The sequence below is a fragment of the Sander lucioperca genome, chromosome 7, assembly GCF_008315115.2.
Source record: "Sander lucioperca isolate FBNREF2018 chromosome 7, SLUC_FBN_1.2, whole genome shotgun sequence".
Lineage (NCBI taxonomy): Eukaryota > Metazoa > Chordata > Actinopteri > Perciformes > Percidae > Sander > Sander lucioperca.
In genome coordinates, this window is record NC_050179.1 from 26,516,149 (window position 1) to 26,543,893 (window position 27,745).

The 27,745-nt window shown below is 39.9% G+C and overlaps 1 protein-coding gene across 1 annotated transcript; it reads left to right on the top strand.

Annotated features, from left to right (window-relative positions):
* The first annotated feature begins 1,350 nt into the window (after window positions 1-1,350).
* LOC116046488 lies at window positions 1,351-27,607 on the top strand. The gene is made up of 80 exons (XM_036003196.1): window positions 1,351-1,416; window positions 1,552-1,592; window positions 1,848-2,069; window positions 2,156-2,299; window positions 2,398-2,554; window positions 2,650-2,677; window positions 2,765-2,861; window positions 2,955-3,047; window positions 3,137-3,200; window positions 3,282-3,380; window positions 3,473-3,576; window positions 3,684-3,822; window positions 3,935-4,053; window positions 4,384-4,533; window positions 4,634-4,804; window positions 4,896-5,196; window positions 5,320-5,387; window positions 5,488-5,575; window positions 5,700-5,817; window positions 5,902-6,025; window positions 6,355-6,491; window positions 6,575-6,830; window positions 6,911-7,153; window positions 7,238-7,414; window positions 7,498-7,643; window positions 7,735-7,825; window positions 7,925-8,314; window positions 8,425-8,551; window positions 8,642-8,760; window positions 8,847-9,043; window positions 9,460-9,643; window positions 9,751-9,916; window positions 10,054-10,178; window positions 10,288-10,596; window positions 10,689-10,892; window positions 10,987-11,112; window positions 11,201-11,371; window positions 11,464-11,568; window positions 11,664-11,759; window positions 13,970-14,101; window positions 14,331-14,339; window positions 15,971-16,192; window positions 16,269-16,412; window positions 16,512-16,668; window positions 16,763-16,790; window positions 16,879-16,975; window positions 17,080-17,172; window positions 17,262-17,325; window positions 17,407-17,505; window positions 17,592-17,695; window positions 17,794-17,932; window positions 18,045-18,163; window positions 19,132-19,281; window positions 19,379-19,549; window positions 19,910-20,210; window positions 20,443-20,507; window positions 20,616-20,703; window positions 20,841-20,958; window positions 21,043-21,166; window positions 21,327-21,463; window positions 21,547-21,802; window positions 21,916-22,158; window positions 22,294-22,470; window positions 22,554-22,699; window positions 22,795-22,885; window positions 22,984-23,373; window positions 23,481-23,607; window positions 23,697-23,815; window positions 23,891-24,087; window positions 24,686-24,869; window positions 25,095-25,260; window positions 25,372-25,496; window positions 25,586-25,894; window positions 25,981-26,184; window positions 26,299-26,424; window positions 26,497-26,667; window positions 26,765-26,869; window positions 26,956-27,051; window positions 27,172-27,303; window positions 27,507-27,607. The coding sequence occupies exons 3-80, from the start codon at window positions 1,863-1,865 to the stop codon at window positions 27,525-27,527; spliced, it is 11,586 nt and encodes a 3,861-aa protein (XP_035859089.1). The 5' UTR covers window positions 1,351-1,416; window positions 1,552-1,592; window positions 1,848-1,862; the 3' UTR covers window positions 27,528-27,607.
* The last annotated feature ends 138 nt before the right edge of the window (window positions 27,608-27,745 follow it).

Here is a 27,745-nt window from a genome sequence, read left to right on the forward strand (position 1 = left end):
GGCAACTGAAAAGCACATTCTGGTTCAAGGGGATGTTTTTAATAATTTAATGGTCTTACAGTATATGACTGTGAATTTATATCGGAGCAATATAAATACAACAAACCAAACTACACATACAAAAATGTGCATTACTCAAAATAATAGTTGGCTGTTACATCAACAAGTACAAGTATGCATGCTGTTTTTGTAAAGCATACATACTATTAGCTATTTTAAAACTCCCATCAAGTGGCAAATGTGTAATGTATGCCTTACACAGTTAAGATCTAACATCACTAACATTTTAAATAATGGAGGAGGAAACTTGTGAGCATTCTCCCAATATCCAAACATTTTGGGGTGTCCTGGCATCATAGCCTAGCGTCACCTAATATTGAATGTTGCCATTGAAACATTTAAATCTCACCCATTTGCTTGGAATAATGGCAGCTGCAATGGATTCCAATGGCAACCCTCAGTCACAAAAAGAAAACATGTCTAAATATTGCAAAACAGTTCACAGTTCCCAATGTCTCAAATCTTTCCTACAGCAGAATCCATTAATACATGTGTGAATTTGATTTGATTAGTATGTCTTACAGTTTTGCACTTGTACTATTTGTAAAAAAAACAGTATTGTAAAAAAAAGAAACTCTTGTGTCTGTTTAGCTCAGTTGGTAGAGCAGGTGCACATGTGTAGAGGTTTATTCCTCAATGCAGAAGGTCCACGGTTTGAATCCAACCTGTAACAGTTTTCCTGCATGTCTCCCCCCACTCCCCTTTCATATCCCTCTGCTTTCCTGTCCAATAAAAGTTGAAATTCCCCAAAATTAAAAAAGCCTCTGTGGGGTAGAGCTAAAATATCAAAACTGAATGTGTTGTTTTATTATTATTATTATTATTATTATTACTAATAGTTAATATAATTAATTATAAAATTCAAAGTTACACATTGTCTTCATTTTTATAATAAAATAGGTTTGGAATGCTAGATATCTAAATGTATTATCTACCATACACATAAAGCATGACTGAAATGTGAGATGCTATGCAACTTAATTTGGCTGAAAAGCATTCTGTGTTCATCACTGGGATATGTTCAGAAACAATTTGGAGAAGCCTTATAAAATCTGTTATAAGATTATATGTAAAACTAAATATATGCAAAAAATATATCCTGTTATGTTGATATGTTAAAAAAGTAATCAAGTAATATTTAGAAAGGGAAAAGGGAAACTGGCATTAATGGCTAAAATCCAAACACAAGATATGTACTTGGAACACCTGTTACCATCGATGTCTGCTATCCACACCACATTTGGCATGTTTCCATGTATAGCATTGCTGTGTAAGCAAGGCACACTCAATATAAGGAGTCAGGACAGGATGTAGGAGTGTGTGATAGAAGAGCCTTGGAGGAGACTTCAGCTTGTGGTAAGTTTATCTTGTACCTCCTTTAGAGCATTTCAATGTATTACTTAGTTTAAATATTAATTGTTAACATATTTGATGAACAAACTTTGCTTTCATACTTTCACCAACTGAAAATATGTGATACGCTCTCAACAGGATTGTGGAATATATCAGAATTTTGAAAGAGAGTGGGTCAGGTATGAACATTTTTCAAATATCTTTAATTTGTATATATCTTTTGTGAAATATTTCATTAAGGTTTTTTTCATCTGATTTCGTCATAAGCTAAAATATTTTAATGAGCTATGGTGAACTCAAAAGGTAATGCAAATAAATCAATTTGATAGGGACATAGGGTAGAGTAACTGTAATTCTGGGCTGTTCAGTCACATGGCTTAAAGACAGTTTTAAAAAATATATAAATAAAACTGTTATTTATAATTACCTCACAGAAGTAAACCGCCACAATGAGTACGGACGCGGAAATGGCCATTTATGGCAAAGCTGCTGTTTACCTTCGTAAGCCAGAAAGGGAGAGAATTGAGGCTCAAAGTGCACCATTTGATGCCAAGAGTGCCTGCTACGTGGCAGATGTCAAGGAGCTGTACTTGAAGGCAAAAATCCTCAAGAAAGATGGTGACAAAGTCACCGTCGAAGTCCTGACCACTAAGGAGGTTGGTATCATGAAGTCAGCATCAAATAGGAGAATATGATTATGACAATATGATTAGTTCTTATTGTGACAAATGTCCTGTTGCAGGAGAGGACAGTGAAAGAAGCTGACGTCCATCCAATGAACCCTCCCAAGTATGACAAGATTGAGGACATGGCCATGATGACCCATCTCAATGAAGCCTCTGTGCTGTATAACCTCAAAGAGCGTTATGCAGCATGGATGATCTACGTAAGACAATCTGCCTAATGAGAAAAGAGAACTATTGCAAATTGCTAAACTTGTAGGAAACATAGAGGTAACTGTTGAATCTCTATGATCACTTTCAGACCTACTCTGGGTTGTTCTGTGCCACTGTGAACCCCTACAAGTGGCTCCCAGTGTACGATGCTGAATGTGTAAGTGCCTATAGAGGCAAGAAGCGTATGGAGGCTCCACCCCACATCTTCTCTGTCTCTGACAACGCTTTTCAGTTCATGCTTACTGGTAAGTCATTACCAGAACAATGGAGAATGTATCAGTATAAAGGGGTTTTCCGTTGCAGCAAAACATAGTAAATTATTTTGTTTTTGATTTAACAGATAGGGAGAACCAGTCTGTCCTGATCACGTAAGTTTGTTACATTTACATTTGTAGACTTTGTTTAACATAGTCAAATATCTGATCAAATTCTTAAAAGTCTATGTCTATACCTAGTGGAGAATCTGGCGCTGGAAAGACTGTGAACACCAAGCGTGTCATCCAGTACTTTGCAACAATCTCAGTTGGTGGACCAAAGAAGGACGACTCAAAGGTATGTTATTGTATGATTAAAATTCAGGGTTCCCCCAATTAAGGGGGAAAAATAAAGTCATTTTCTGACTGTAATTCTAAACCTGGATTATAGGGGTCACTGGAGGATCAGATTATTGCAGCCAATCCCCTGCTGGAGGCCTATGGTAACGCCAAAACTATTAGGAATGACAACTCTTCTCGTTTTGTAAGTATGGAACAATTTCTACACATTAGAGAGGTCTTGTCACAGACTGCCATTGTAGAGGGACATTAAAAATCCTTTGTTCCAAACAGGGTAAATTCATCAGAATCCATTTCGGCGCAACTGGCAAACTGGCTAGTGCTGATATTGAGACATGTAAGTAATAATACTCATAGTACATACAAACGACTGGAATTGAGAATTGGCCAGACTGTAATTTATGAACAATATTTGTAGATCTGCTGGAGAAGTCTAGAGTGACATACCAGCTTTCTGATGAAAGAGGCTACCACATCTTCTTCCAGATGATGACCGGCCACAAACCTGAGCTGATTGGTAAGCAGAATGAGATGTTGCACATTGTTTAACTTACTTGTTTTAAAATAAAACAAAGGTTCTGACGTTTTCACCCTTTTTTTGATCTCCAGATATGGCACTCATCACCACCAACCCCTATGACTTTCCCATGTGTAGCATGGGTCAGATCACTGTGGCCAGCATTGATGACAAAGTTGAGCTGGAAGCCACTGATGTGAGTGATCTTCACTTAAAAAATCATTAAATATATCAACATCAAAATGTTCGCATAGTGCAATTTTCAAAAGTTATTATGTTTGTGTGGACCTCTTTTGAACCTAGAATGCCATTGATATCCTGGGCTTCAGTAATGAAGAGAAGATGAGCATCTACAAGTTGACTGGTGCTGTGCTCCACCATGGTAACATGAAGTTCAAGCAGAAGCAGCGTGAGGAGCAGGCTGAGCCTGATGGCACAGAGGGTGAGTATTGAATGTCAGCTCAAAGTGAATAGCTTGGGAAAAACAGTAATACAGTTCTTAATCACACTGGTTTCTGTTCATATCATGATGGGAATTTCTGAACTATTTGCAGAGGCTGACAAGGTTGCTTACTTGCTGGGTCTGAACTCCGCTGACATGCTCAAGGCTCTGTGCTATCCCAGAGTGAAGGTCGGAAATGAGTATGTCACCAAGGGACAGACTGTACCTCAGGTAAACATGAATTATCAATATCCTACTGTTTAAAAACAGATTAGTTATGTTAGTTTTACTAAAATAATGTTAAATATAAAATATGTTTATTAGAAAATAGTAATGCAATGACATTACATTCAATTCATTACTACTTACAAGGATGTTTAAAAATTGAATGCATAATGTAGAATAAGTCTAGGACCATCTTAGGTGTTGATACTAATAATTTGGATCTTTAGTGTCATTTATCTCATTAGAAGAAGTTCAAAATATCACTATTCCATTATTTTAAAAAACAGTTGACTGACTTCAAAACACATCCTTGTTTACATCCTTGTTTATATTCAGGTGAATAATGCAGTGACTGCCCTGGCCAAGGCTATCTATGAGAGGATGTTCTTGTGGATGGTCGTTCGTATTAACCAGATGTTGGACACTAAACAAGCGAGGCAGTACTTCATTGGTGTCCTGGATATTGCTGGTTTTGAAATCTTTGATGTAAGCTTCATTTCCAACAATTCAGAAGCTGATACTTTTCATGACAGAATCATTCTTATTGCCCTGGGAGAAATTATAATGATGAATTGTCCCCTCACAGTTCAACACCTTGGAACAGCTGTGCATCAACTTCACCAATGAGAAACTGCAACAGTTTTTCAACCACACCATGTTTGTCCTGGAGCAAGAGGAGTACAAGAAGGAGGGTATTATCTGGGATTTCATTGACTTTGGCATGGACTTGGCTGCCTGCATTGAGCTCATTGAAAAGGTAATAGCGTCATTTGGTGATTATAGGTAATTGTTCTTAATTTGACTTTAATGTATCACTTAATGAAATACTTTTTCCAAATGTTTTCAAGCCCATGGGCATCTTCTCCATCCTTGAAGAGGAGTGCATGTTCCCCAAGGCCACAGACACATCCTTCAAGAACAAGCTGTATGACCAGCATCTTGGCAAAAACAAAGCATTTGAGAAGCCTAAGCCAGCCAAGGGCAAGATTGAGGCCCACTTCTCCCTGGTGCACTACGCTGGTACCGTGGACTACAATATCGCTGGCTGGCTGGACAAGAACAAGGATCCACTGAATGACTCTGTTGTTCAGCTCTACATGAAATCCTCAGTGAAAGTGCTGGCTATCTGCTTCCCTCCTGTCGTTGAGGGTATGATAGTAACTGCAGTAAACTAAAACATATTTTTAGGTTATACTTTATATTTTTAACTAACTGTAGCATGTGCTCATGTAAATTTTGTCACATTCTAACATAAAATGTCTGTAAAAACAGAAACTGGTGGCAAGAAGGGAGGCAAGAAGAAGGGTGGTTCTATGCAGACTGTGTCTTCACAGTTTAGGGTAAGGTTTAACATTGCAAATTATCTTAAATATAGTGTCTCAACTTATACTCAAACTCACAGTTGTGACTTGCATTAAACTCACCATTTTGGATCTAAAGGAGAACTTGGGGAAGCTGATGACTAACTTGAGGAGCACCCATCCTCACTTTGTGCGCTGCCTGATTCCCAATGAGTCAAAGACTCCAGGTAGATAGAAAACTTAATCTCAAGAGATTCTTTGAGGAGTGATATGTTTTGTTGGTATGGTTTACTTAATTTTAGAGCCTAACTATTTATTCAAAGAAGTAATTAAGAAGTGTCTTTTTTACAGGTCTGATGGAGAACTTCCTGGTCATCCACCAGCTCAGGTGTAACGGTGTGCTGGAGGGTATCAGAATCTGCAGAAAAGGTTTCCCCAGCAGAATCCTCTATGCTGACTTCAAGCAGAGGTATCAATGGATATTTTAATATAATTTAGATACAGATTATCAAAAGAAAATGCTCACACTGACCATTAACTCTTTCATAAAAAGGTACAAGGTACTGAATGCCAGTGTCATCCCAGAGGGCCAGTTCATTGACAACAAGAAGGCTTCAGAGAAGCTGCTTGGGTCAATTGATGTCAATCATGATGAATACAAATTCGGACACACCAAGGTAAACACCTCGCTTTCCCTTTTTTATTGACGAATAATGACTGAGGAGGTTAGGTTGTTCAGTCCAGTGTGTTTGTTATGTATTATATCTGTTAATATAAAGTAGAATATCTCAAAACTACTTGATTGACTACGTGATTGTAGAGTTTGGTGCCAAGGAATAAGTGATTTATTTTTATTATAGAGATAGAGTAGCCTGCATGTGGCCATTGATAAAACACCATGAACCATGTGGGGTAGGTGAAAATCCTTTTTGTTTTTGTTTTACAGGGTGTGAAGTATTCACTATCTGAGTTCATCCTACATTCATTTTTATTTTGTTTTGATCAGGTGTTCTTCAAGGCCGGTCTGCTGGGTGTCCTTGAGGAGATGAGAGATGAAAAACTGGCAACTCTGGTCACCATGACTCAGGCTTTGTGCCGTGGTTATGTCATGAGAAAGGAGTTTGTGAAGATGACGGAGAGGAGGCATGTTGAAAACAGCTAATTCTGAATCATGGTATGAAAAATCACTAACAATATTGCCAATAACAGCTTCTTCTTGTCCGCAGGGAAGCCATATATTCCATCCAGTACAATATCCGCTCATTCATGAATGTCAAACACTGGCCATGGATGAAGGTGTACTACAAGATCAAGCCTCTGCTGAAGAGTGCTGAAACTGAAAAGGAGCTGGCAAATATGAAGGAGAACTATGAAAAGATGAAAACTGACTTGGCTGCTGCCCTGGCCAAGAAGAAGGAACTGGAGGAGAAGATGGTGTCTCTTCTGCAGGAGAAAAATGATCTGCAGCTGCAAGTAGCAGCTGTAAGTACACATCAACAGACAGTTCTGCTTTTCATGTTTTTCAAAGTTGATGTTAAAATCTATTTCATAATTTTAACTAGGAAACAGAGAATCTGTCAGATGCTGAGGAGAGATGTGAGGGACTTATCAAGAGTAAGATTCAGATGGAGGCCAAACTCAAAGAGACAACTGAGAGACTGGAGGATGAAGAGGAAATCAATGCTGAGCTCACTGCCAAAAAGAGAAAGCTGGAGGATGAATGCTCTGAGCTCAAGAAGGATATTGATGACCTGGAGCTTACCTTGGCCAAAGTGGAAAAAGAGAAACATGCCACAGAGAACAAGGTTCGTAAATAATGATCTGTCCATTATATAAAGTAACATTATAATGATGACCGTTTAAAGACAAGATCTTTCTTGCACACTTAGGTGAAGAACCTGACTGAGGAGATGGCCTCTCAGGATGAGAGCATTGCTAAGCTGACCAAGGAAAAGAAAGCCCTTCAGGAGGCTCATCAGCAGACTCTTGATGACCTGCAGGCAGAGGAAGACAAAGTCAACACTCTGACCAAGGCCAAGACCAAGCTTGAGCAGCAAGTGGATGATGTAAGTTTACAAAGTCTCTTGGATTGGCAAAGCAAGAGTATTCTTCTTGAATGTGATGCTTAAAAACTCATCTTATTTCTTAGCTTGAGGGTTCTCTGGAGCAAGAGAAGAAGCTCCGTATGGACCTTGAGAGAGCCAAGAGAAAGCTTGAGGGCGATCTGAAACTGGCCCAGGAATCCATCATGGATCTTGAGAATGATAAGCAGCAGTCTGATGAGAAAATTAAAAAGTAACAGTTTTTGAATTTGTACAACAACCATTCTTTTAAAATGTGTGGTTAACTGCCTTAACTCTATGTACTTTATCTATAATTCTCACAGGAAGGACTTTGAAATCAGTCAGCTCCTTAGCAAGATTGAAGATGAGCAGTCACTGGGTGCTCAGCTTCAGAAGAAGATCAAGGAGCTTCAGGTGACATATCGCATTGCACTAAACATTTCTGCAAATGTTTCCAATTTTGTATATTAAAAGGGAAAGTTTACTGAAATACATCACATATATATTCAACAGGCTCGTATTGAGGAGCTGGAAGAGGAGATTGAGGCTGAGCGTGCTGCTCGTGCCAAGGTTGAGAAGCAGAGAGCTGACCTCTCCAGGGAACTTGAGGAGATCAGTGAGAGGCTGGAGGAGGCCGGTGGTGCCACTGCTTCTCAGATTGAGATGAACAAGAAGCGTGAAGCCGAGTTCCAGAAGCTCCGTCGTGATCTTGAGGAGTCCACTCTGCAGCATGAAGCCACTGCTGCTGCTCTTCGCAAGAAGCAGGCTGACAGCGTTGCTGAGCTGGGAGAGCAGATCGACAACCTCCAGCGTGTAAAGCAGAAGCTTGAGAAGGAAAAGAGTGAATACAAGATGGAGATTGATGACCTCTCCAGCAACATGGAGAATGTTGCTAAAGCAAAGGTACACAGTGCATTACATGCTATTTTATTACCCAAAGTAGTATAGTAAATAATGTAATTAATATTATAAATAAAATCTGATCACTGATCTCATCTATATTTACTCATTAGGGAAATCTTGAAAAGATGTGCCGTACTCTAGAGGACCAACTTAGTGAACTGAAGACCAAGAATGATGAAAATGTCCGTCAAATCAATGACTCAAATGCACAGAAAGCACGTCTCCTGACAGAAAATGGTATCTAAAACTTTTAAACTGAATGATCTGTTGTGTATATTATTAAGAAACATGACAAAAACTAATGTATCGTGACATCTTTCACACAAGGTGAGTTTAGCCGTCAAATTGAAGAGAAAGAAGCTCTTGTCTCCCAGCTGACCAGAGGCAAACAGGCATTCACACAGCAGATTGAGGAGCTGAAAAGACAGATTGAAGAGGAGGTTAAGGTAAGAAACCGTTAAGTAAGTGTGTATTGGTATTATTAGTTTGGGATTCTGGAATTTTGTAAATTCAATCATATGTCTTAAAACAGGCCAAGAATGCTCTTGCCCATGGACTACAATCAGCCCGCCATGACTGTGATCTGCTGAGGGAGCAGTTTGAGGAGGAGCAAGAGGCCAAGGCTGAGCTGCAGCGTGGAATGTCCAAGGCCAACAGTGAGGTGGCTCAGTGGAGAACTAAGTATGAAACTGATGCTATCCAGCGCACTGAGGAGCTTGAAGAATCCAAGTGAGTAACATTCAAACAATTCAATGGCCAGTTAAGAAGTGTAGCACTTTAGCATAACTCAACTGACAACTGCATCACTTGAATTAATATTTGCATTAAATAGATTTAGAAATACAGACTTTACTGGGCACCTGGATAGCTCACCTGGTAGAGCATGTGCCCATATATAGAGGTTTACACCATGACGCAGGGTTCGATTCTGACCTGCTGCCCTTTGCTGCATGTCATTCTTCATACTTTGATGTCTTTAGCTGTCCTATGAAAATAATGGCCTACAAATGCCCCAAAACATAATGTTAAAAAAAAATAAATACATAATTTCTAACGTTTGAATATTTGCTGTAGATACATTTTACTTAGGTTTCCCGTAACTTCATAATTTGTAATGGAGAACAAATCTTACCTTTTTCAAACAGGAAAAAGCTGGCTCAGCGTCTTCAGGAGGCTGAGGAGCAGATTGAGGCAGTGAATTCCAAGTGTGCTTCTCTTGAGAAAACCAAACAGAGGCTCCAGGGTGAGGTGGAGGACCTCATGATTGATGTGGAGAGAGCCAATGGGCTGGCTGCCAACCTGGACAAGAAGCAGAGGAACTTTGACAAGGTAGCATTGTTTACTTTGTGTGTCCAAGCCATACATACAATTAAATATATTTATACGTCTTCATATTGCTATGTAACCAACTGAACTGTATTAATGGTGTTTTTCAGGTGTTGGCAGAGTGGAAACAGAAGTTCGAGGAGGGTCAGGCAGAGCTCGAGGGAGCACAGAAGGAGACTCGTTCTCTCAGCACTGAGCTGTTCAAGATGAAGAACTCTTATGAGGAATCTCTGGATCAGCTGGAGACCATGAAGCGTGAAAACAAGAACCTGCAACGTGAGTTCTACATTATGTAACAGTTACATTGTATTCAACACATGTATTTCTTACACCGTATTTAACACGTTAATATAAATAAAGCATATATATTGTATGTTTTAAGGCTTAACAATATAAAACATTTATTTCTGCAGAGGAGATCTCAGATCTGACTGAACAGATTGGTGAGACTGGCAAGAGCATCCATGAGCTGGAGAAGTCCAAGAAGCAGGTGGAGACTGAGAAGGCTGAGATCCAGACAGCACTTGAAGAGGCTGAGGTAAAAAAAACTTCTGTGGAGATCTTTTAATAAAAATCTAAATCATGGGCAAATATAATAAAAAAGGTATGAAGGCAGAGATTTATATTTCATTCTTTGCTATAATCAGGGAACTCTGGAACACGAGGAGTCTAAGATCCTGCGTGTCCAGCTGGAGCTCAACCAGATTAAGGGTGAGGTGGACAGGAAGCTGGCAGAGAAAGATGAGGAGATGGAGCAGATCAAGAGGAACAGCCAGAGGGTGATTGACTCCATGCAGACCAATCTGGATTCTGAGGTCAGGAGCAGGAACGATGCCCTGAGAATCAAGAAGAAGATGGAGGGAGACCTGAATGAGATGGAGATTCAGCTGAGCCACGCCAATCGCCAGGCTGCTGAGTCCCAGAAGCAGCTGAGGAATGTGCAGGCACAGCTGAAGGTATTGTTAGACACAGAGTTGTTGCACAGACTATGATCAGTGCAGGTACATTGTGTCATTCATGTGAATACTTTCCTGATATTTTTCACTAGGATGCACAACTGCACCTTGATGATGCTGTCAGAGCACAGGAAGACTTTAAGGAACAAGCTGCTATGGTGGATCGCAGAAACGGTCTCATGGTAGCTGAAATTGAGGAACTTAGAGTTGCTCTGGAACAGACGGAGAGAAGTCGCAAAATCGCTGAGCAGGAGCTGGTTGACGCCAGTGAGCGTGTTGGACTTCTGCATTCTCAGGTGAACAAGCCCAATCATTACTTCCATAATTAAAAAAATCTAAAGACAATTTATCATCTGATGACTAAAGTGCCTAAATCTTTTGGCCGCTTAGAACACAAGCCTTCTGAACTCCAAGAAGAAGCTTGAGTCTGACCTGGTCCAGGTCCAGAGTGAAGTGGATGACACTGTTCAGGAAGCAAGGAATGCAGAGGAGAAGGCCAAGAAGGCCATCACTGATGTAGGTTTACATTTCATTTGTTCTTACTTTCACTTACTTGATATTTCTAACTAACTAACTAACTAACATTTTATGCTGTCTCCTCTAGGCTGCTATGATGGCTGAGGAGCTGAAGAAGGAGCAGGATACCAGCTCCCACCTGGAAAGGATGAAGAAGAACCTGGAGGTCGCTGTTAAGGACCTGCAGCACCGCCTGGATGAGGCTGAGAACCTGGCCATGAAGGGTGGCAAGAAGCAGCTCCAGAAACTTGAGTCCAGGGTAAGAAAGTCACGTTAAGAATTTGCAGAGCTGAAGAAAGACTTGGAATGGAAAAGAAAGATGGATTCTTATTAGTGTCTTGATTTTTGAAGGTGCGTGAACTGGAGACAGAGGTTGAGGCTGAGCAGAGACGCGGAGCAGATGCCGTTAAGGGTGTCCGCAAATATGAGAGGAGGGTGAAGGAGCTCACCTATCAGGTACAGTTACTTTGATAGTTAACATTTATAGTACAAACATTATCTAATACACTTACATTAAAAACACACATGCAAATCTATATTGCCTCTTACAGACTGAGGAGGACAAGAAAAACGTTGCCAGGCTGCAGGATCTGGTTGACAAGTTGCAGATGAAGGTGAAGGCCTACAAGAGGCAGGCTGAGGAGGCGGTAAGGACAATATATTATAATCATAAATAATGATAATAATAAATGTAACTTTACTGTTATAGCACCTTTTAAAGCATGGAATCTCTGTGTGTTTCTGAGTGTCTGTCCTAAGCATATCTCGAAAACTGTTAATCCGATCTGCTTCCCACTCCGCGGGTACATTGCTGGGTACCCACTGACATGCCTAATTTGGACTTGAGACACGTGCAATGTTAATAAACTGTAAATAAATGAGCATAGACCACTCCTTGCAGCAGCTGGGACAGGGTTTCAGGGCTCTGGAGGGCTTTGTCTCTGAGTCAGCATGTATTCTGCAGCAGAATACCGGCGACTAATACCCCTATTTGGAAATGAATACCTCCACTAAATGTATTTCACCCGTTGTTTCTGACCACGGACAGTGGCTATTTTAATTTTTTATATTCTATTTTTTAAATTCTAACTTTTAATATTACTAATTAGTGTATCTAAACAAACATGTTTATTTTGCTTTTGTTAAGGCTTTGCTAGCTACCCAACTTTTAAATATGTAATATTAACTATTGGCCAAAATGCACATTAACATGACAGTGTTTCCTCATAATTAGATTTTATTTGCAGCGGTAGCTGACAGGCGGGCGGATTAAATAGTAGAGCATATAAACTGAATCGTACTAACTTGGCTCAAAACGGGGTGGAGGAGATGGCCAGAAACAAGTCACTTAGTTTGGTTTCTTTTAGCCTGCTTGCTATTTCTCTGCGAAAGGACGGTCAAGGAGAGAATGTGCTGCATTCAGCTGTTTCCCGGGAACGGACGAGAGAGTGTGAGAGAGAGAGAGAGAGAGAGAGAGAGAGAGAGAGAGAGAGAGAGAGAGAGAGAGAGAGAGAGCGAGAAGGCGAGAGAGGGAAAGAGAGAGAGAAGGAGAGAGGGATTCGCGCAATCAGCTGTTTCTCAGGAAGGGAGAGAGAGGGAGGGAGAGTGAGAGAGAATGTGCAGCAATCAGCTGTTTCTCCACGAGAAGAGAGAGAGAGAGGGAGAGATATGCTGCAATCAGCTATCTCTTCCCCTCACCCTGCCCCCAGCTAGGTAAAAACAAATTACCCTATGACAAGATAGATTTCACCAGTGGCTGAAAGGTGGCCAATCAGATTTCAGGGAAGGCCATGGCCCACTGGCCTCCCCCTTCCTTTCGCTTCTGACCGTGTATGCTGGTTATACTACCGTTATAACCGAACTCTTCTTCATTTACCTGGAGTCAACGAGCACAAGCGGATATCCTGCAGAAACAGGCCACTCTGCCATTGCAACGCAACTTGTGTAAGTTTACTAACTTATGACACTAATAACGATACCACCAGCAAAATATCTATTTAAACTATTTATTTATTTATTTTTAAGAAAAATGTACAATATTTAAAGAAAACCTGATATGTTGTGATTAAAATTAATATCTGCAATGTAAACAGTAATATTTGTCTGTCAGATAAATGTAGTAGTATCAATATGTTCCGCTGAAGTAGAAGTATTACAGGAAGTCAGTAGTATACAGTTGCGTTGCATGTTTTCTAAGTGCTTTGGGGGCCTTTTTCTAAGTCATGTCTGGGTACGAAGTTAGAATAGTAACACATTCAATATTTTTCATATCTAAACATCATAATACATTTATGGCTGTTTTCTCGAAAAAGTAGCAAGCAGCAATACCACAGGCCAAGAACTATAATACCAATTAATCGGCAGTTCCGAACAGTCATGTTTTGAACAGGCACTATGCTAGTACAAGACATGCATCAACAAGTGCTTGAACACAAAGGAAATTACTTGACATGAAATGAGCACAAAAACAGGTAATCAATGTAAAAAAAAGAACAGGAATAGAATGCCATAGAATGTAAAAATAGGATAATAAAACACACCTGACAAAAGCAAAAACAAGATAAAATAAGATCAAAATAGAATAAATTGAATGTATAATGTAAGATAGAAAGTAAAACCCACTGAATAATAATGAAATAAAAGTTAAGACACCAACACTCGCATCGACACTCACTCTGACCAATGGTGGAACTTCATCACTCCGTGACAGAGTTTCAAGATCCCAGGGCTGGTTCCTACAGTCCACCCAAAATAATCTACATTTTTTAACACTGAAAGCTTGGCAGATTTATTGCACACAAAGTAGACCTTTGGTCTTTTAGGAGATTCAAAAATGTCAATCTCTATGTATTTTCAGGAGGAGCAGGCCAACACTCATCTGTCCAAGTGCAGGAAGGTCCAGCATGAGCTAGAGGAGGCTGAGGAGCGCGCTGACATCGCAGAGTCCCAGGTCAACAAGTTGAGAGCGAAGAGTCGTGACTCTGGCAAGGTAAATATTCACGTCAGGTTCATGAAAATTAAATCAAATGGAATTCCTGCTACTCCATTTTATGTCAAGCAATACTTAAGTTATGACTGGAAAAACATTACCATTATTGCCTAAAGCTTGATGAAATTAACGACGAAACAAAACTTTTAGGATTAAAAGATTTATTATAACGTGTATGATGTGTTTGTAGGTGCATATGCACTGTAACGTATTGTTTTATTTTTTCCAGGGAAAAGAGGCAGCTGAGTAAAGCGCTTCGGCTGATGGCTGTTTCTAATCATAAAATATGATGTGAAATATACCACAATAAAATAGTTTTTGATTTTAAATTGCATTGTCTGTGTTGTTTGATGTAACCATGTCCTCTGAGAGCAAATGTGAGATTTGGATCATTTGTGATACAGCTAAACAAAATGCTACACTCTTTATTGGAATGGCTGGCTACAATATAAATTAAATCAAGAACACTTTTGGATGCCTCAGGAGAAGTTGGTGAAACGGTTTGAGGAGAATGGAATAGGGGTATGACTATTGTCACTGTACTCCCCACTTGAAAAATGTTCATGAGCATGAATGAAATTCGTTTAGAAGCTATACTTTAGAGGCCAACACTTTTGAATAAAAGAGTTCAATGAACTCTGGCATCCAAGAAAGACACCTTGAGTGCTCACCTTTTGCCCTGATCAAAATGCAAACAGCTACAGAATGTGAAGAGTGAACTTATGTGTTTGATAAAAATGTTTATCAAAAATCACATACATACTTTAGAGATTAATCAACCTTAAGATTCTGAGATCACTTCTTCTATCAGATAAGAAAGGGGAGTTACTTAGACAGAGGACTTACTGAAATTGTTCAAAGAATCTTTGTTGTTTTTAATTGTTTCATTTTTTTTACATTACTGATTCTTGCTGTGGTTGTTTAGTGTTATGGCCTCATGCTGCAACAAAACTGAAAATCTCAATGATGTATTATGTCAAATGTATAATAATAAGATTAAAATTAAAATTATGACAAAACGTATACAACAACAAAGTATATTTATGATTTCATTAATAAACTTTAAGTAACCATAAAGGCAAATAAAACAGAGTATTTTCAAACGTATGTAAAATGAAGAGGGTGTTCAAGAGCCTAAAATAAACTGTAATTGTAGTAAGGAGTAAGCAATAATCAAGACCTGGCCATACTAAGTGAAACCTGAAACATCACATGATATTTTCAAGATCTTTTTATAAGTCTGCCTATCTGCCTTACCACATTTGGTATACATACCACATTTAACTTTTGCTGTGTCATGAAAACCTGATTCAATATAAAGGCTATTTTTGGACACAGTGTGATACCGAAGACCTGGGAGTTCATGTGGTAAAACAATGCTCTCTTAAGCTTGAGATCATTTTCATTTGTTCTTTGTTTAAGTAATAAGTTATAACTTTTATTAATAATTATTATTGATCTTGTTTTTACACGTACTCTGACGACAAAAACAGTTTTGAACAGGATTGGTGAATACTGTTGACAGAGAGGTCAGGTAAGGACAACTTTTAAATGTTTAACTTGTCTTTATAAGCGTTTAATACATATGCAAAATATTTGTCATTCATTGAGTGTCTGCAATAATTCATCCAAATAGTTTGACAAAACTAAACAATAGGTTAGTATTTCTTCTCAGTAACAACTAAGTCTGAAAAGGATTGAGTAACTTTGAAGTCAAAGTCAAAGCCCACCTGTAACAATACCCAGACATGATTTCAGTTTGGATATGTTTACTATTCAGCAGAATTGCAAGTTTAAGTGCTGTTTAATTGCATGGAATTGAAAAAAATATTAGTCTAAGATGGCAGATCCTTTGTAATTATCTAACAGACATCAGCCGCCACCATGAGTACAGATGCGGAGATGGCCATTTATGGCAAAGCTGCCAGTTACCTTCGTAAGCCAGAAAGGGAAAGAATTGAGGCTCAAGCTGCACCATTTGATGCCAAGAGTGCCTGTTACATGGCCGATGTCAAGGAGCTGTACTTGAAGGCCAAAATCCTCAAGAAAGATGGTGGCAAAGTCACCGTTGAAGTCCTGGACACTAAGGAGGTTAGTATCACGAAGTCACAGTCAACTGGCAGAATCAATATGATCAGTTCTCATTGTGACAAATGTCCTGTTCCAGGAGAGAACAGTTAAAGAAGCTGACGTCTATCCAATGAACCCTCCCAAGTATGACAAGATTGAGGACATGGCCATGATGACCCATCTCAATGAAGCCACTGTGCTGTATAACCTCAAAGAGCGTTATGCAGCATGGATGATCTACGTAAGACAATCTGCCTAATGAGAAAAGAGAGACTATTGCAAATTGCTAAACTTGTAGGAAACATAGAGTTAACTGTTGTATCTCTATGATCACTTTCAGACCTACTCTGGGTTGTTCTGTGCCACTGTGAACCCCTACAAGTGGCTCCCAGTGTACGAAAATGAATGTGTGTGTGCCTATAGAGGCAAGAAGCGTATGGAGGCCCCACCCCACATCTTCTCTGTCTCTGACAACGCTTATCAGTTCATGCTTACTGGTAAGTCATTACCATAACAATGTAGAATTTATTAGTATATAAAGGTTTCTGTAAAACATAGTTGTATTATATTATTTTGTTTCTTATTCAACAGATAGGGAGAACCAGTCTGTCTTGATCACGTCAGTTTGTTACATTTACATTTGTAGACTTTGTTTTACATAGTCAAATATCTTGATCAAATTCTTATAAGTCTGTGTCTATACCTAGTGGAGAATCTGGTGCTGGAAAGACTGTGAACACCAAGCGTGTCATCCAGTACTTTGCAACAATCGCAGTTGGTGGACCGAAGAGGGACGCATCAAAGGTATGTTACTGTATAATGATTACAATTCAGAGTTCTTCCTGTATAGAATATTTCTCCAGGGGAAAAAAAAGAATTCTAATAGCAATTCTAAACCTGGATTATAGGGGTCATTGGAGGATCAGATTATTGCAGCCAATCCCCTGCTGGAAGCCTATGGTAACGCCAAAACTATTAGGAATGACAACTCTTCTCGTTTTGTAAGTATGGAAAAATGTCTATGCATAAGAGAGGTCTTGTTACAGATTGCCAATGATAAGGGACGTTAAAAATTCTTTGTTCCAAACAGGGTAAATTCATCAGAATCCATTTCGGCACAACTGGCAAACTGGCTAGTGCTGATATTGAGACATGTAAGTAATAATACTCATAGTATATACAAACGACTGGAATTGAGAATTGGCCAGGCTGTGTTTTATGAACAATATTTGTAGATCTGTTGGAGAAGTCTAGAGTGACATTCCAGCTTCCTGCTGAAAGAGGCTACCACATCTTCTATCAGATGATGACTGCACACATACCTGAGCTGATTGGTAAGCAGATTGAGATGTTGCACAATTAACCTACTTGTTTTCATACAAAACAGATGTTCTGACATATTGACCTTTTTTATCTGCAGATATGGCACTCATCACAACCAACCCCTACGACTTCCCCATGTGTAGCATGGGTCAGATTAGTGTGGCCAGCATTGATGACAAACTTGAGCTGGAAGCCACGGATGTGAGTGATCTTCACTTCAAATATATAAACATCAAAAATGCTCTTTAAGTTCAATTTCTAAAGTGATTATGTTATGTGTGGACCTCTTTTGAACTCAGAACGCTATTGATATCCTGGGCTTCACTAATGAAGAGAAGGTGAGCATCTACAAGTTGACTGGTGCTGTGCTCCACCATGGTAACATGAAGTTCAAGGAGAAGCAGCGTGAGGAGCAGGGTGAGCCTGATGGCACAGAGGGTGAGTATTTAATGTCAGCTCAAAGTGAATAACTTGGGAGCAACAGTAATACAGATCTTAATCACACTGGTGTCTATTTACATCATGATGGAAATCTCTGAACTATTTTCAGAGGCTGACAAGGTTGCTTACTTGCTGGGTCTGAATTCTGCTGACATGCTCAAGGCTCTGTGCTATCCCAGAGTGAAGGTCGGAAATGAGTATGTCACCAAGGGACAGACTGTACCTCAGGTAAACATGAATTATCAATATCCTACAATAAACAGATTAGTTATGTTAGATCTAGTAAAATATTGTAACCAATGGCTTATTAGAAAATAGAAATGCAATGGCAGTGTATATATTACAATATATTACTACTTTTGATGAGTTTTATTCATTGAATGCTAAATGCACAATGTAGAATAAGTGAAGGACAATGCTAATTCAATTTAATTCAATTTTTCAATTTTATTTATAGCATCAAATCATAACAATAGTTATCTCAAGACACTTTACAGATAGAGTAGGTCTAGACCACAACCCAACAATTCCAGCAATTCCCCCAAGAGCAAGCATTTAGTGCGACAGTGGTGAGGAAAAACCTTTTAGGGGGAAACCTCGGGTAGTGAGGAAAACTTCCTTTTAGGGAGAAATATTGGACAGACCCAGGCTCTTGGTAGGTGGTGTCTGACGGTGCCGGTTGGGGGTGTGATGAACAGTGGCAATAATAGTCACAATAAAGATAATGGAACTATGACTAGAAATAGTAGTTGTAGTAGTTGTTAGATTTTACATTTTCACATATATCACATCAATTTCAACCTTGACACTGCACTTTCTTGGGTCCTGAGCAATACACCTGCAGTGTCAATACTTCTTCCACCACTAATTTTGACCATGCATACATGGATGGTCTCTTAAAAGCTTCCTGTCACTTTACATGTAGGCTTCTAAACGACGCAGAGAAGATTAGCATGGATCCTTCGCGCAATTTGCACCAAGTTCAACAATGCACGCCATTGGATCCGGAACAATACACATACCAAGTGTGAAGTAAATCTGATGAATAGTTGTCCAAATAGCTTATGTGAAGGACGAACAGACAGAAACAAAAACAGATAGACATAGATTTCTTGCTTTATAGTTGGATTAGAAGTAGTTGAAAATACCAGTAATCCATTATTTTACGGTTGACTGACTTTAATCAAATTATTCAGGTGATGAACTCAGTGACAGCCCTGGCCAAGGCTATCTATGAGAGGATGTTCTTGTGGATGGTCGTTCGTATTAACCAGATGTTGGACACAAAACAAGCGAGGCAGTACTACATTGGTGTCCTGGATATTGCTGGCTTTGAAATCTTTGACGTAAGCTTCATTTTAAACAATTCAGGAGCTGACTTTTCATGACAGAATCATTCTTATTGCCTACAAGAGATTAAACTGATTATTTGACCCCTCACAGTTCAACACCTTGGAACAGCTGTGCATCAACTTCACCAATGAGAAACTGCAACAGTTTTTCAACCACACCATGTTTGTCCTGGAGCAAGAGGAGTACAAGAAGGAGGGTATTATCTGGGAGTTCATTGACTTTGGCATGGATTTGGCTGCCTGCATCGAGCTCATTGAAAAGGTAATCACTTAATTTGGTGATAATATATAACTAGTGCAGTGCCCGTTCAAAACATGCCTGTTTGGAAAGGGCTGATTGCTTGGCCTCCAGAACGTTGCAGATTCAGATTCTAGCAGGGTAGACAGCAATCAGTTTTAGACGGATGATTAGTTTTTGGCATGACACCGGTAGCCAGTGAATTGCAATCAATGAGCCTTGTAGCGATGTAGCAACTCCTCGGCCCAGCTACTGTACTGCGCATGTGTGGGTGCTGTAGTGCATGTGTGGGGACAAACAGAGATTTCCCGATTTATAGATAGATTGTTCTTATTTTGACTTGACGTATCACTTAATGACATATTTCTTCCCACGTTTTTCAAGCCCATGGGCATCTTCTCCATCCTTGAAGAGGAGTGCATGTTCCCCAAGGCCACAGACACATCCTTCAAGAACAAGCTGTATGACCAGCATCTTGGAAAAACTAAAGCATTTGAAAAGCCTAAGCCCACCAAAGGCAAGGCTGAGGCCCACTTCTCCCTGGTGCACTACGCTGGAACCGTGGACTACAATATCAATGGCTGGCTGGAAAAGAACAAGGATCCACTGAATGACTCTGTCTGTCAGCTGTACCAGAAATCCCCAGTGAAACTGCTGGCTCTCTGCTTCCCTCTTATTGTTGAGGGTATGATAGTAACTACAGTAATTTAAAACATATGTTTAGGTTATGCTGTATATTTTTTACTAACTTGAGCATGTGTTAATGTATATTTTATTTGTTATTCTAACAAAACATGCCTACTTAAAACTATCAACAGATACTACTAAGAAAGGAGTGTTTTTAGGTTATACTGGATATTTTCAACTAACTGTAGAATATGTTCATGAATGTCACGTCTACTTAAAATCCTCAACAGATACTACCAAGAAGGGAGGCAAGAAGAAGGGTGGTTCTATGCAGACTGTGTCTTCACAGTTTAGGGTAAGGTTTAACATTGCAAACTTATCTTATACTGTATATATCTTGGTTTATGCTCAAACTCACAATTAATTACATGTCATCATGAGACTCCCCATTTTGGATCTACAGGAGAACTTGGGGAAGCTGATGACTAACTTGAGGAGCACCCATCCTCACTTTGTGCGCTGCCTGATTCCCAATGAGTCAAAGACTCCAGGTAGATAGAGAACACCATCTCAAGAGATTATTTAAGGAGCGGTTTTGTTTTGTTAATATGGTTTATTTAATTGTTTGCTGCTTTAACTAAGAGTCTATTAGTCAAAGAAGTAATTAAAAAAAAAATTTTTTTTACAGGTCTGATGGAGAACTTCCTGGTCATCCACCAGCTCAGGTGTAACGGTGTGCTGGAGGGTATCAGAATCTGCAGAAAAGGTTTCCCCAGCAGAATCCTCTACGCTGACTTCAAGCAGAGGTATCAATGGATATTTTAGAAGAATTTTGATACAGATTATTAAAAGAAAATGCTCACACTGACCATTAACTCTTTCATAAAAAGGTACAAGGTGCTGAATGCCAGTGTCATCCCCGAGGGCCAGTTCATTGACAACAAGAAGGCTTCAGAGAAGCTGCTTGGGTCAATTGATATTAATCATGAGGAGTACAAATTCGGACACACCAAGGTAAACACCTGGCTTTCCTTATTTTACTGACAAATAATGACCAAGGAGGTTAGGTTGTTCAATCCAGTTTTTTCTGTTAACTATGATTTTTTTTTACGGGGTGTAAAGTATTTATTATCTGAGATCATCCTACATTCGTTTTTATTTTTTGCTTAAACAGGTGTTCTTCAAGGCCGGTCTGCTGGGTGTCCTTGAGGAGATGAGAGATGAAAAACTGGCAACTCTGGTCACCATGACTCAGGGTTTGTGCCGTGGTTACCTCATGAGAAAGGAGTTTATGAAGATGATGGAGAGGAGGCATGTTGAAAACAGCTTATTCTGAATCATGATATTACAAATCACAACCAATATTGTCCATAACAGCTATTTCTTGTCCTCAGGGAAGCCATATATACCATTGAATACAATATCCGCTCATTCATGAATGTCAAACACTGGCCATGGATGAAGGTGTACTACAAGATCAAGCCTCTGCTGAAGACTGCTGAAACTGAGAAGGAGCTGGCAAATATGAAGGAAAACTATGATAAGATGAAAATTGACTTGGCTGCTGCCCTGGCCAAGAAGAAGGAACTGGAGGAGAAGATGGTGTCCCTTCTGCAGGAGAAGAATGATCTGCAGCTACAAGTAGCATCGGTAAGTACATTTTTAACAGACAGTTCTGCTTTTTTATGTTTGATGTGTTTATGCTGGTTGTGTTAACAGTTAATGTACTCACATCAACTTCTATTTTCATAAAAATTAAATAGGAATCAGAGAATCTGAATGATGCTGAAGAGAGATGTGAGGGACTTATCAAGAGTAAGATTCAGATGGAGGCCAAACTCAAAGAGACAAGTGAGAGACTGGAGGATGAAGAGGAAAGCAATGCTGAGCTCACTGCCAAGAAGAGAAAGCTGGAGGATGAATGCTCTGAGCTCAAGAAGGATATTGATGACCTGGAGCTTACCTTGGCCAAAGTGGAAAAAGAGAAACATGCAACAGAGAACAAGGTTCGTAAATAATAATCATATAATAATAATAATAATAATAATAATAATAATAATAATAATAATATTAATGTCTATCAGATTAAGTAAGAATATAATTATTACTATTAAAAGACAAGCTCTTTCTTGCACACTTAGGTTAAGAACCTGACTGAGGAGATGGCCTCTCAGGATGAGAGCATTGCTAAGCTGACCAAGGAAAAGAAAGCCCTTCAGGAGGCTCATCAGCAGACTCTTGATGACCTGCAGGCAGAGGAAGACAAAGTCAACACTCTGACCAAGGCCAAGACCAAGCTTGAGCAGCAAGTGGATGATGTAAGTTTACAAAGTCTCTTGGATTAGCAAAGCAAGACAATTCTTCTTGGATGTGATGCTTAAAAACTCATCTTATTTTTCAGCTTGAGGGTTCTCTGGAGCAAGAGAAGAAGCTCCGTATGGACCTTGAGAGAGCCAAGAGAAAGCTTGAGGGTGATCTGAAACTGGCCCAGGAATCCATAATGGATCTTGAGAATGAGAAGCAGCAGTCTGATGAGAAGATCAAAAAGTATTGTTATAGTTATAGTTTTTGGAATGTACAACAACCATTCTTTTAAAACTTGTGGTCAACTGCATTAACTCTGTACTTTATAATTCTCACAGGAAGGACTTTGAAATCAGTCAGCTCCTTAGCAAAGTTGAAGATGAGCAGTCACTGGGTGCTCAGCTTCAGAAGAAGATCAAGGAGCTCCAGGTGACATATGGTTTTACAGAAACCATTCCTGCAAATGTTTCCAATTTGTGTAGTGAAAGTAAGTGTGTACTGAAAGACCATCAATCTATATTAAACAGGCTCGTATTGAGGAACTGGAGGAGGAGATTGAGGCTGAGCGTGCTGCTCGTGCCAAGGTTGAGAAGCAGAGAGCTGACCTCTCCAGGGAACTTGAGGAGATCAGTGAGAGGCTGGAGGAGGCCGGTGGTGCCACTGCTACTCAGATTGAGATGAACAAGAAGCGTGAAGCCGAGTTCCAGAAGCTCCGTCGTGATCTTGAGGAGTCCACTCTGCAGCATGAAGCCACTGCTGCTGCTCTTCGCAAGAAGCAGGCTGACAGCGTTGCTGAGCTGGGAGAGCAGATCGACAACCTCCAGCGTGTAAAGCAGAAGCTTGAGAAGGAAAAGAGTGAATACAAGATGGAGATTGATGACCTCTCCAGCAACATGGAGAATGTTGCTAAAGCAAAGGTACACAGTGCATTACATGCTATTTTATTAACTAAAGTATAGTAAATAAGGTACTTAATATTATGAATGAAATCTGATCACTGATTTCATCTCTATTTACTCATTAGGGAAATCTTGAAAAGATGTGCCGTACTCTAGAGGACCAACTCAGCGAACTAAAGACCAAGAATGATGAAAATGTCCGTCAAATCAATGACACAAGTGCACAGAGAGCACGTCTCCTGACAGAAAATGGTATCTACAAGTTATCAGTTAATGATCTGTTGTGTATGTTATTGAAAAAAGTGACACAAACTAATGTATCATGACATCTTTCGCACAAGGTGAGTTCAGCCGTCAAGTTGAAGAGAAAGAAGCTCTTGTCTCCCAGCTGACCAGAGGCAAACAGGCATTCACACAGCAGATTGAGGAGCTGAAAAGACGTATTGAAGAGGAGGTTAAGGTAAGAAACTGTTAAGAAAGTGTGTATTGGTATTGTTGTTGTTTGTTGTCATTTCAATCATATGTCTCACACCAGGCCAAGAATGCTCTTGCCCATGGACTGCAATCAGCCCGCCATGACTGTGATCTGCTGAGGGAGCAGTTTGAGGAGGAGCAAGAGGCCAAGGCTGAGCTGCAGCGTGGAATGTCCAAGGCCAACAGTGAGGTGGCTCAGTGGAGAGCTAAGTATGAAACTGATGCTATCCAGCGCACTGAGGAGCTTGAGGAAGCCAAGTGAGTAACATTCAAACAATTGAAGTGTAGTATTTTAGCATAAGTCAACTGACAATTCCTTGCTTGTATCAATACTTGCATTAAATGCAAGTAAACAATATTGTTTTTTGTTTGTTTAGCATTTTATTTTGGAGCAAACCTTTTACAGCTCTGCCTTCATATGTTCATTCAGATCCTTATAAACAAGTCATAACCATAATGGCTCAAATATAAGACTAGGCTAATTATAAATGTACCCTCATTTTCCAACACCTGCTATTTTGAAAAATACTCACTACACTAAGAATATTAAGGCTTTAGACAAACCACAATGCAACATTCCCTGTGTGGGCATAACACCAGTGTTACACCTGTGGGCTAAATTCAAAAAGAATATTTGTTGTGGTGAAGACATAAACGTCTCGTTCTTAAATGTAATACGAGCTCCACCTTCTGAGATGCAATTACTTATGATGTGTTGTTATGTATGTCATATAAGGATTTTCCTAACTGTTACCTAATATGAAGAGTTAAGAACTCACTGTTGTTTTCTTGTTACCAAGGTTTCGGGTAACTTCATAGTTTATAGTGGGAAACAAATCTTACCTTCTTTAAACAGGAAAAAGCTGGCTCAGCGTCTTCAGGAGGCTGAGGAGCAGATTGAGGCAGTGAATTCCAAGTGTGCTTCTCTTGAGAAAACCAAACAGAGGCTCCAGAGTGAGGTGGAGGACCTCATGATTGATGTGGAGAGAGCCAATGGGCTGGCTGCCAACCTGGACAAGAAGCAGAGGAACTTTGACAAGGTAGCATTGTTTACTTTGTGTGTCCAAGCCATACATACAATTAAATATATTTATACGTCTTCATATTGCTATGTAACCAACTGAACTGTATTAATGGTGTTTTTCAGGTGTTGGCCAAGGTAGCATTGTAAACTTAGATGGCTTGGCCACATAAACAATGAAAGATATTTATTTTTTCTCATATTTCTACATAACCAATTGCACTGTATAAATGGTTTTATTCAGGTGTTGGCAGAGTGGAAACAGAAGTACGAGGAGGGTCAGGCAGAGCTCGAGGGAGCACAGAAGGAGACTCGTTCTCTCAGCACTGAGCTGTTCAAGATGAAGAACTCTTATGAGGAATCTCTGGATCAGCTGGAGACCATGAAGCGAGAAAACAAGAACCTGCAACGTGAGTTCTACATTATGTAACAGTTACATTGTATATAACAGGTGTTAGAATAAAGTATATATACTCAAAATGTTAAGGCTTAAAATATGAAACACATGTATCTCTCTGCAGAGGAGATCTCAGATCTGACTGAACAGCTTGGTGAGACTGGCAAGAGCATCCATGAGCTGGAGAAGTCCAAGAAGCAGGTGGAGACCGAGAAGGCTGAGATCCAGACAGCTCTTGAAGAGGCTGAGGTACGTTTTTTCTGGGGACATCTTCTGAGAAAATATACTTTAAAAGGTTTGAAGGCAGATATCAATATTTTATCCTTTGATATCATCAGGGAACTCTGGAACACGAAGAGTCTAAGATCCTGCGTGTCCAGCTGGAGCTCAACCAGATTAAGGGTGAGGTGGACAGGAAGCTGGCAGAGAAAGATGAGGAGATGGAGCAGATCAAGAGGAACAGCCAGAGGGTGATTGACTCCATGCAGACCAATCTGGATTCTGAAGTCAGGAGCAGAAACGATGCCCTGAGAATCAAGAAGAAGATGGAGGGAGACCTGAATGAGATGGAGATTCAGCTGAGCCACGCCAATCGCCAGGCTGCTGAGTCCCAGAAGCAGCTGAGGAATGTGCAGGCACAGCTGAAGGTATTGTTAGACACAGAGCTGTTACATAGAGCTGTTGCAGAGACCATGGACAGTGCAGGTACATTTTCTGATGTTTTTTTCACTAGGATGCACAACTACACCTTGATGATGCTGTCAGAGCACAGGAGGAGTTCAAGGAACAAGCTGCTATGGTGGATCGCAGAAACGGTCTGATGGTAGCTGAAATCGAGGAACTTAGAGTTGCTCTGGAACAGACGGATAGAAGTCGCAAAACTGCTGAGCAGGAGCTGGTGGACGCCAGTGAGCGTGTTGGACTTCTGCACTCTCAGGTGAACAAGCCCAATCATTTCTTTAATATTTCAAAAATCTAATGACAATTCAAATAACATGTGAAAATCAGGCATGTGATGACTTAAGTGCCTACATCTCTTTTTGCCTTTTAGAACACAAGCCTTCTGAACTCCAAGAAGAAGCTTGAGTCTGACCTGGTCCAGGTCCAGGGTGAAGTGGAGGACACTGTTCAGGAAGCAAGGAATGCAGAGGAGAAGGCCAAGAAGGCCATCACTGATGTAGGTTTACATTTCATTTGTTCTTAATTTTCCAAGATATTTCTAATTAACATGTTATGCTATGTCCTCTAGGCTGCTATGATGGCTGAGGAGCTGAAGAAGGAGCAGGATACCAGCTCCCACCTGGAGAGGATGAAGAAGAACCTGGAGGTCACTGTTAAGGACCTGCAGCACCGCCTGGATGAGGCTGAGAACCTGGCCATGAAAGGTGGCAAGAAGCAGCTCCAGAAACTTGAGTCCAGGGTAAGAAAGTCATGTTAAGAAATTAGGGTTAAATCCTAGCTAAATCAAGACTTTTGAAAGAAAAGATGGGTACTTATTGCCTTATTGTTCATTTAAGGTGCGTGAACTTGAGGCAGAGGTTGAGGCTGAGCAGAGACGCGGAGCAGATGCCATTAAGGGTGTCCGCAAATATGAGAGGAGGGTGAAGGAGCTCACCTATCAGGTACAGTCACTTTGATAGTTAACATAAAATCAATTTAACATTCTCATAACAAAAAACATTTATTTTTTTAATTACATTTTTAACAGACTGAGGAGGACAAGAAAAACGTTGCCAGGCTGCAGGATCTAGTTGACAAGTTGCAGCTCAAAGTCAAGGCCTACAAGAGGCAGGCTGAGGAGGCGGTAAGGACAATATATACATTTCAACAGTGAAAGCTTAATACTGTGGCAGATTTATTGCACACAAAGTAGACCGTTGGTATGTTAGGAGATTCAAAAATGTCAATCACTATGTTTTTTCAGGAGGAGCAGGCCAACACTCATCTGTCCAAGTGCAGGAAGGTGCAGCATGAGCTGGAGGAGGCTGAGGAGCGCGCTGACATCGCAGAGTCCCAGGTCAACAAGTTGAGAGCGAAGAGCCGTGACTCTGGCAAGGTAAATATTTTTTTTAATCAGTTTTATGAAAATGCAACCAAATGAAATTCCTCCTATTCTAATTTATTTTATGACTGAAAAAAATGACCATGATTCCCTTAAGCCTCATATAATTAACGACAGACAAAACATTTACAGAGTATGAGAATTACAGTATGTAGGCGCATTACCACTGTATGTATTAATTGTTTCATTTCTTCCAGGGAAAAGAGGCAGCTGAGTAAAGCACTTCAGCTAATGGGCTGTTTCTAATCATATAATATGATGTGAAATATACCACAATAAAATAGTTTTTGACTTTAAATTATATTGTCTGTTATTTTGGTCCAACCATGTCCTCTGAGATTTAGATGTGTGACACAGCTAAAAAAATAATTCTACAACCTTTAGGAATGGCTGGCTACAACATAAAGTACACTGCATACTTCTTTATTTCATAGGG

Excerpts from the sequence above, each read along its gene's own strand:
- LOC116046488 (XM_036003196.1), top strand. The coding sequence starts at position 1,863 with ATGAGTACGGACGCGGAAATGGCCATTTATGGCAAAGCTGCTGTTTAC. Across the intron at positions 19,550-19,909 it reads GCATCGAGCTCATTGAAAAG|CCCATGGGCATCTTCTCCAT; the intron begins GTAATCACTTAA and ends ACGTTTTTCAAG. Across the intron at positions 23,374-23,480 it reads AGAATGTTGCTAAAGCAAAG|GGAAATCTTGAAAAGATGTG; the intron begins GTACACAGTGCA and ends TTTACTCATTAG.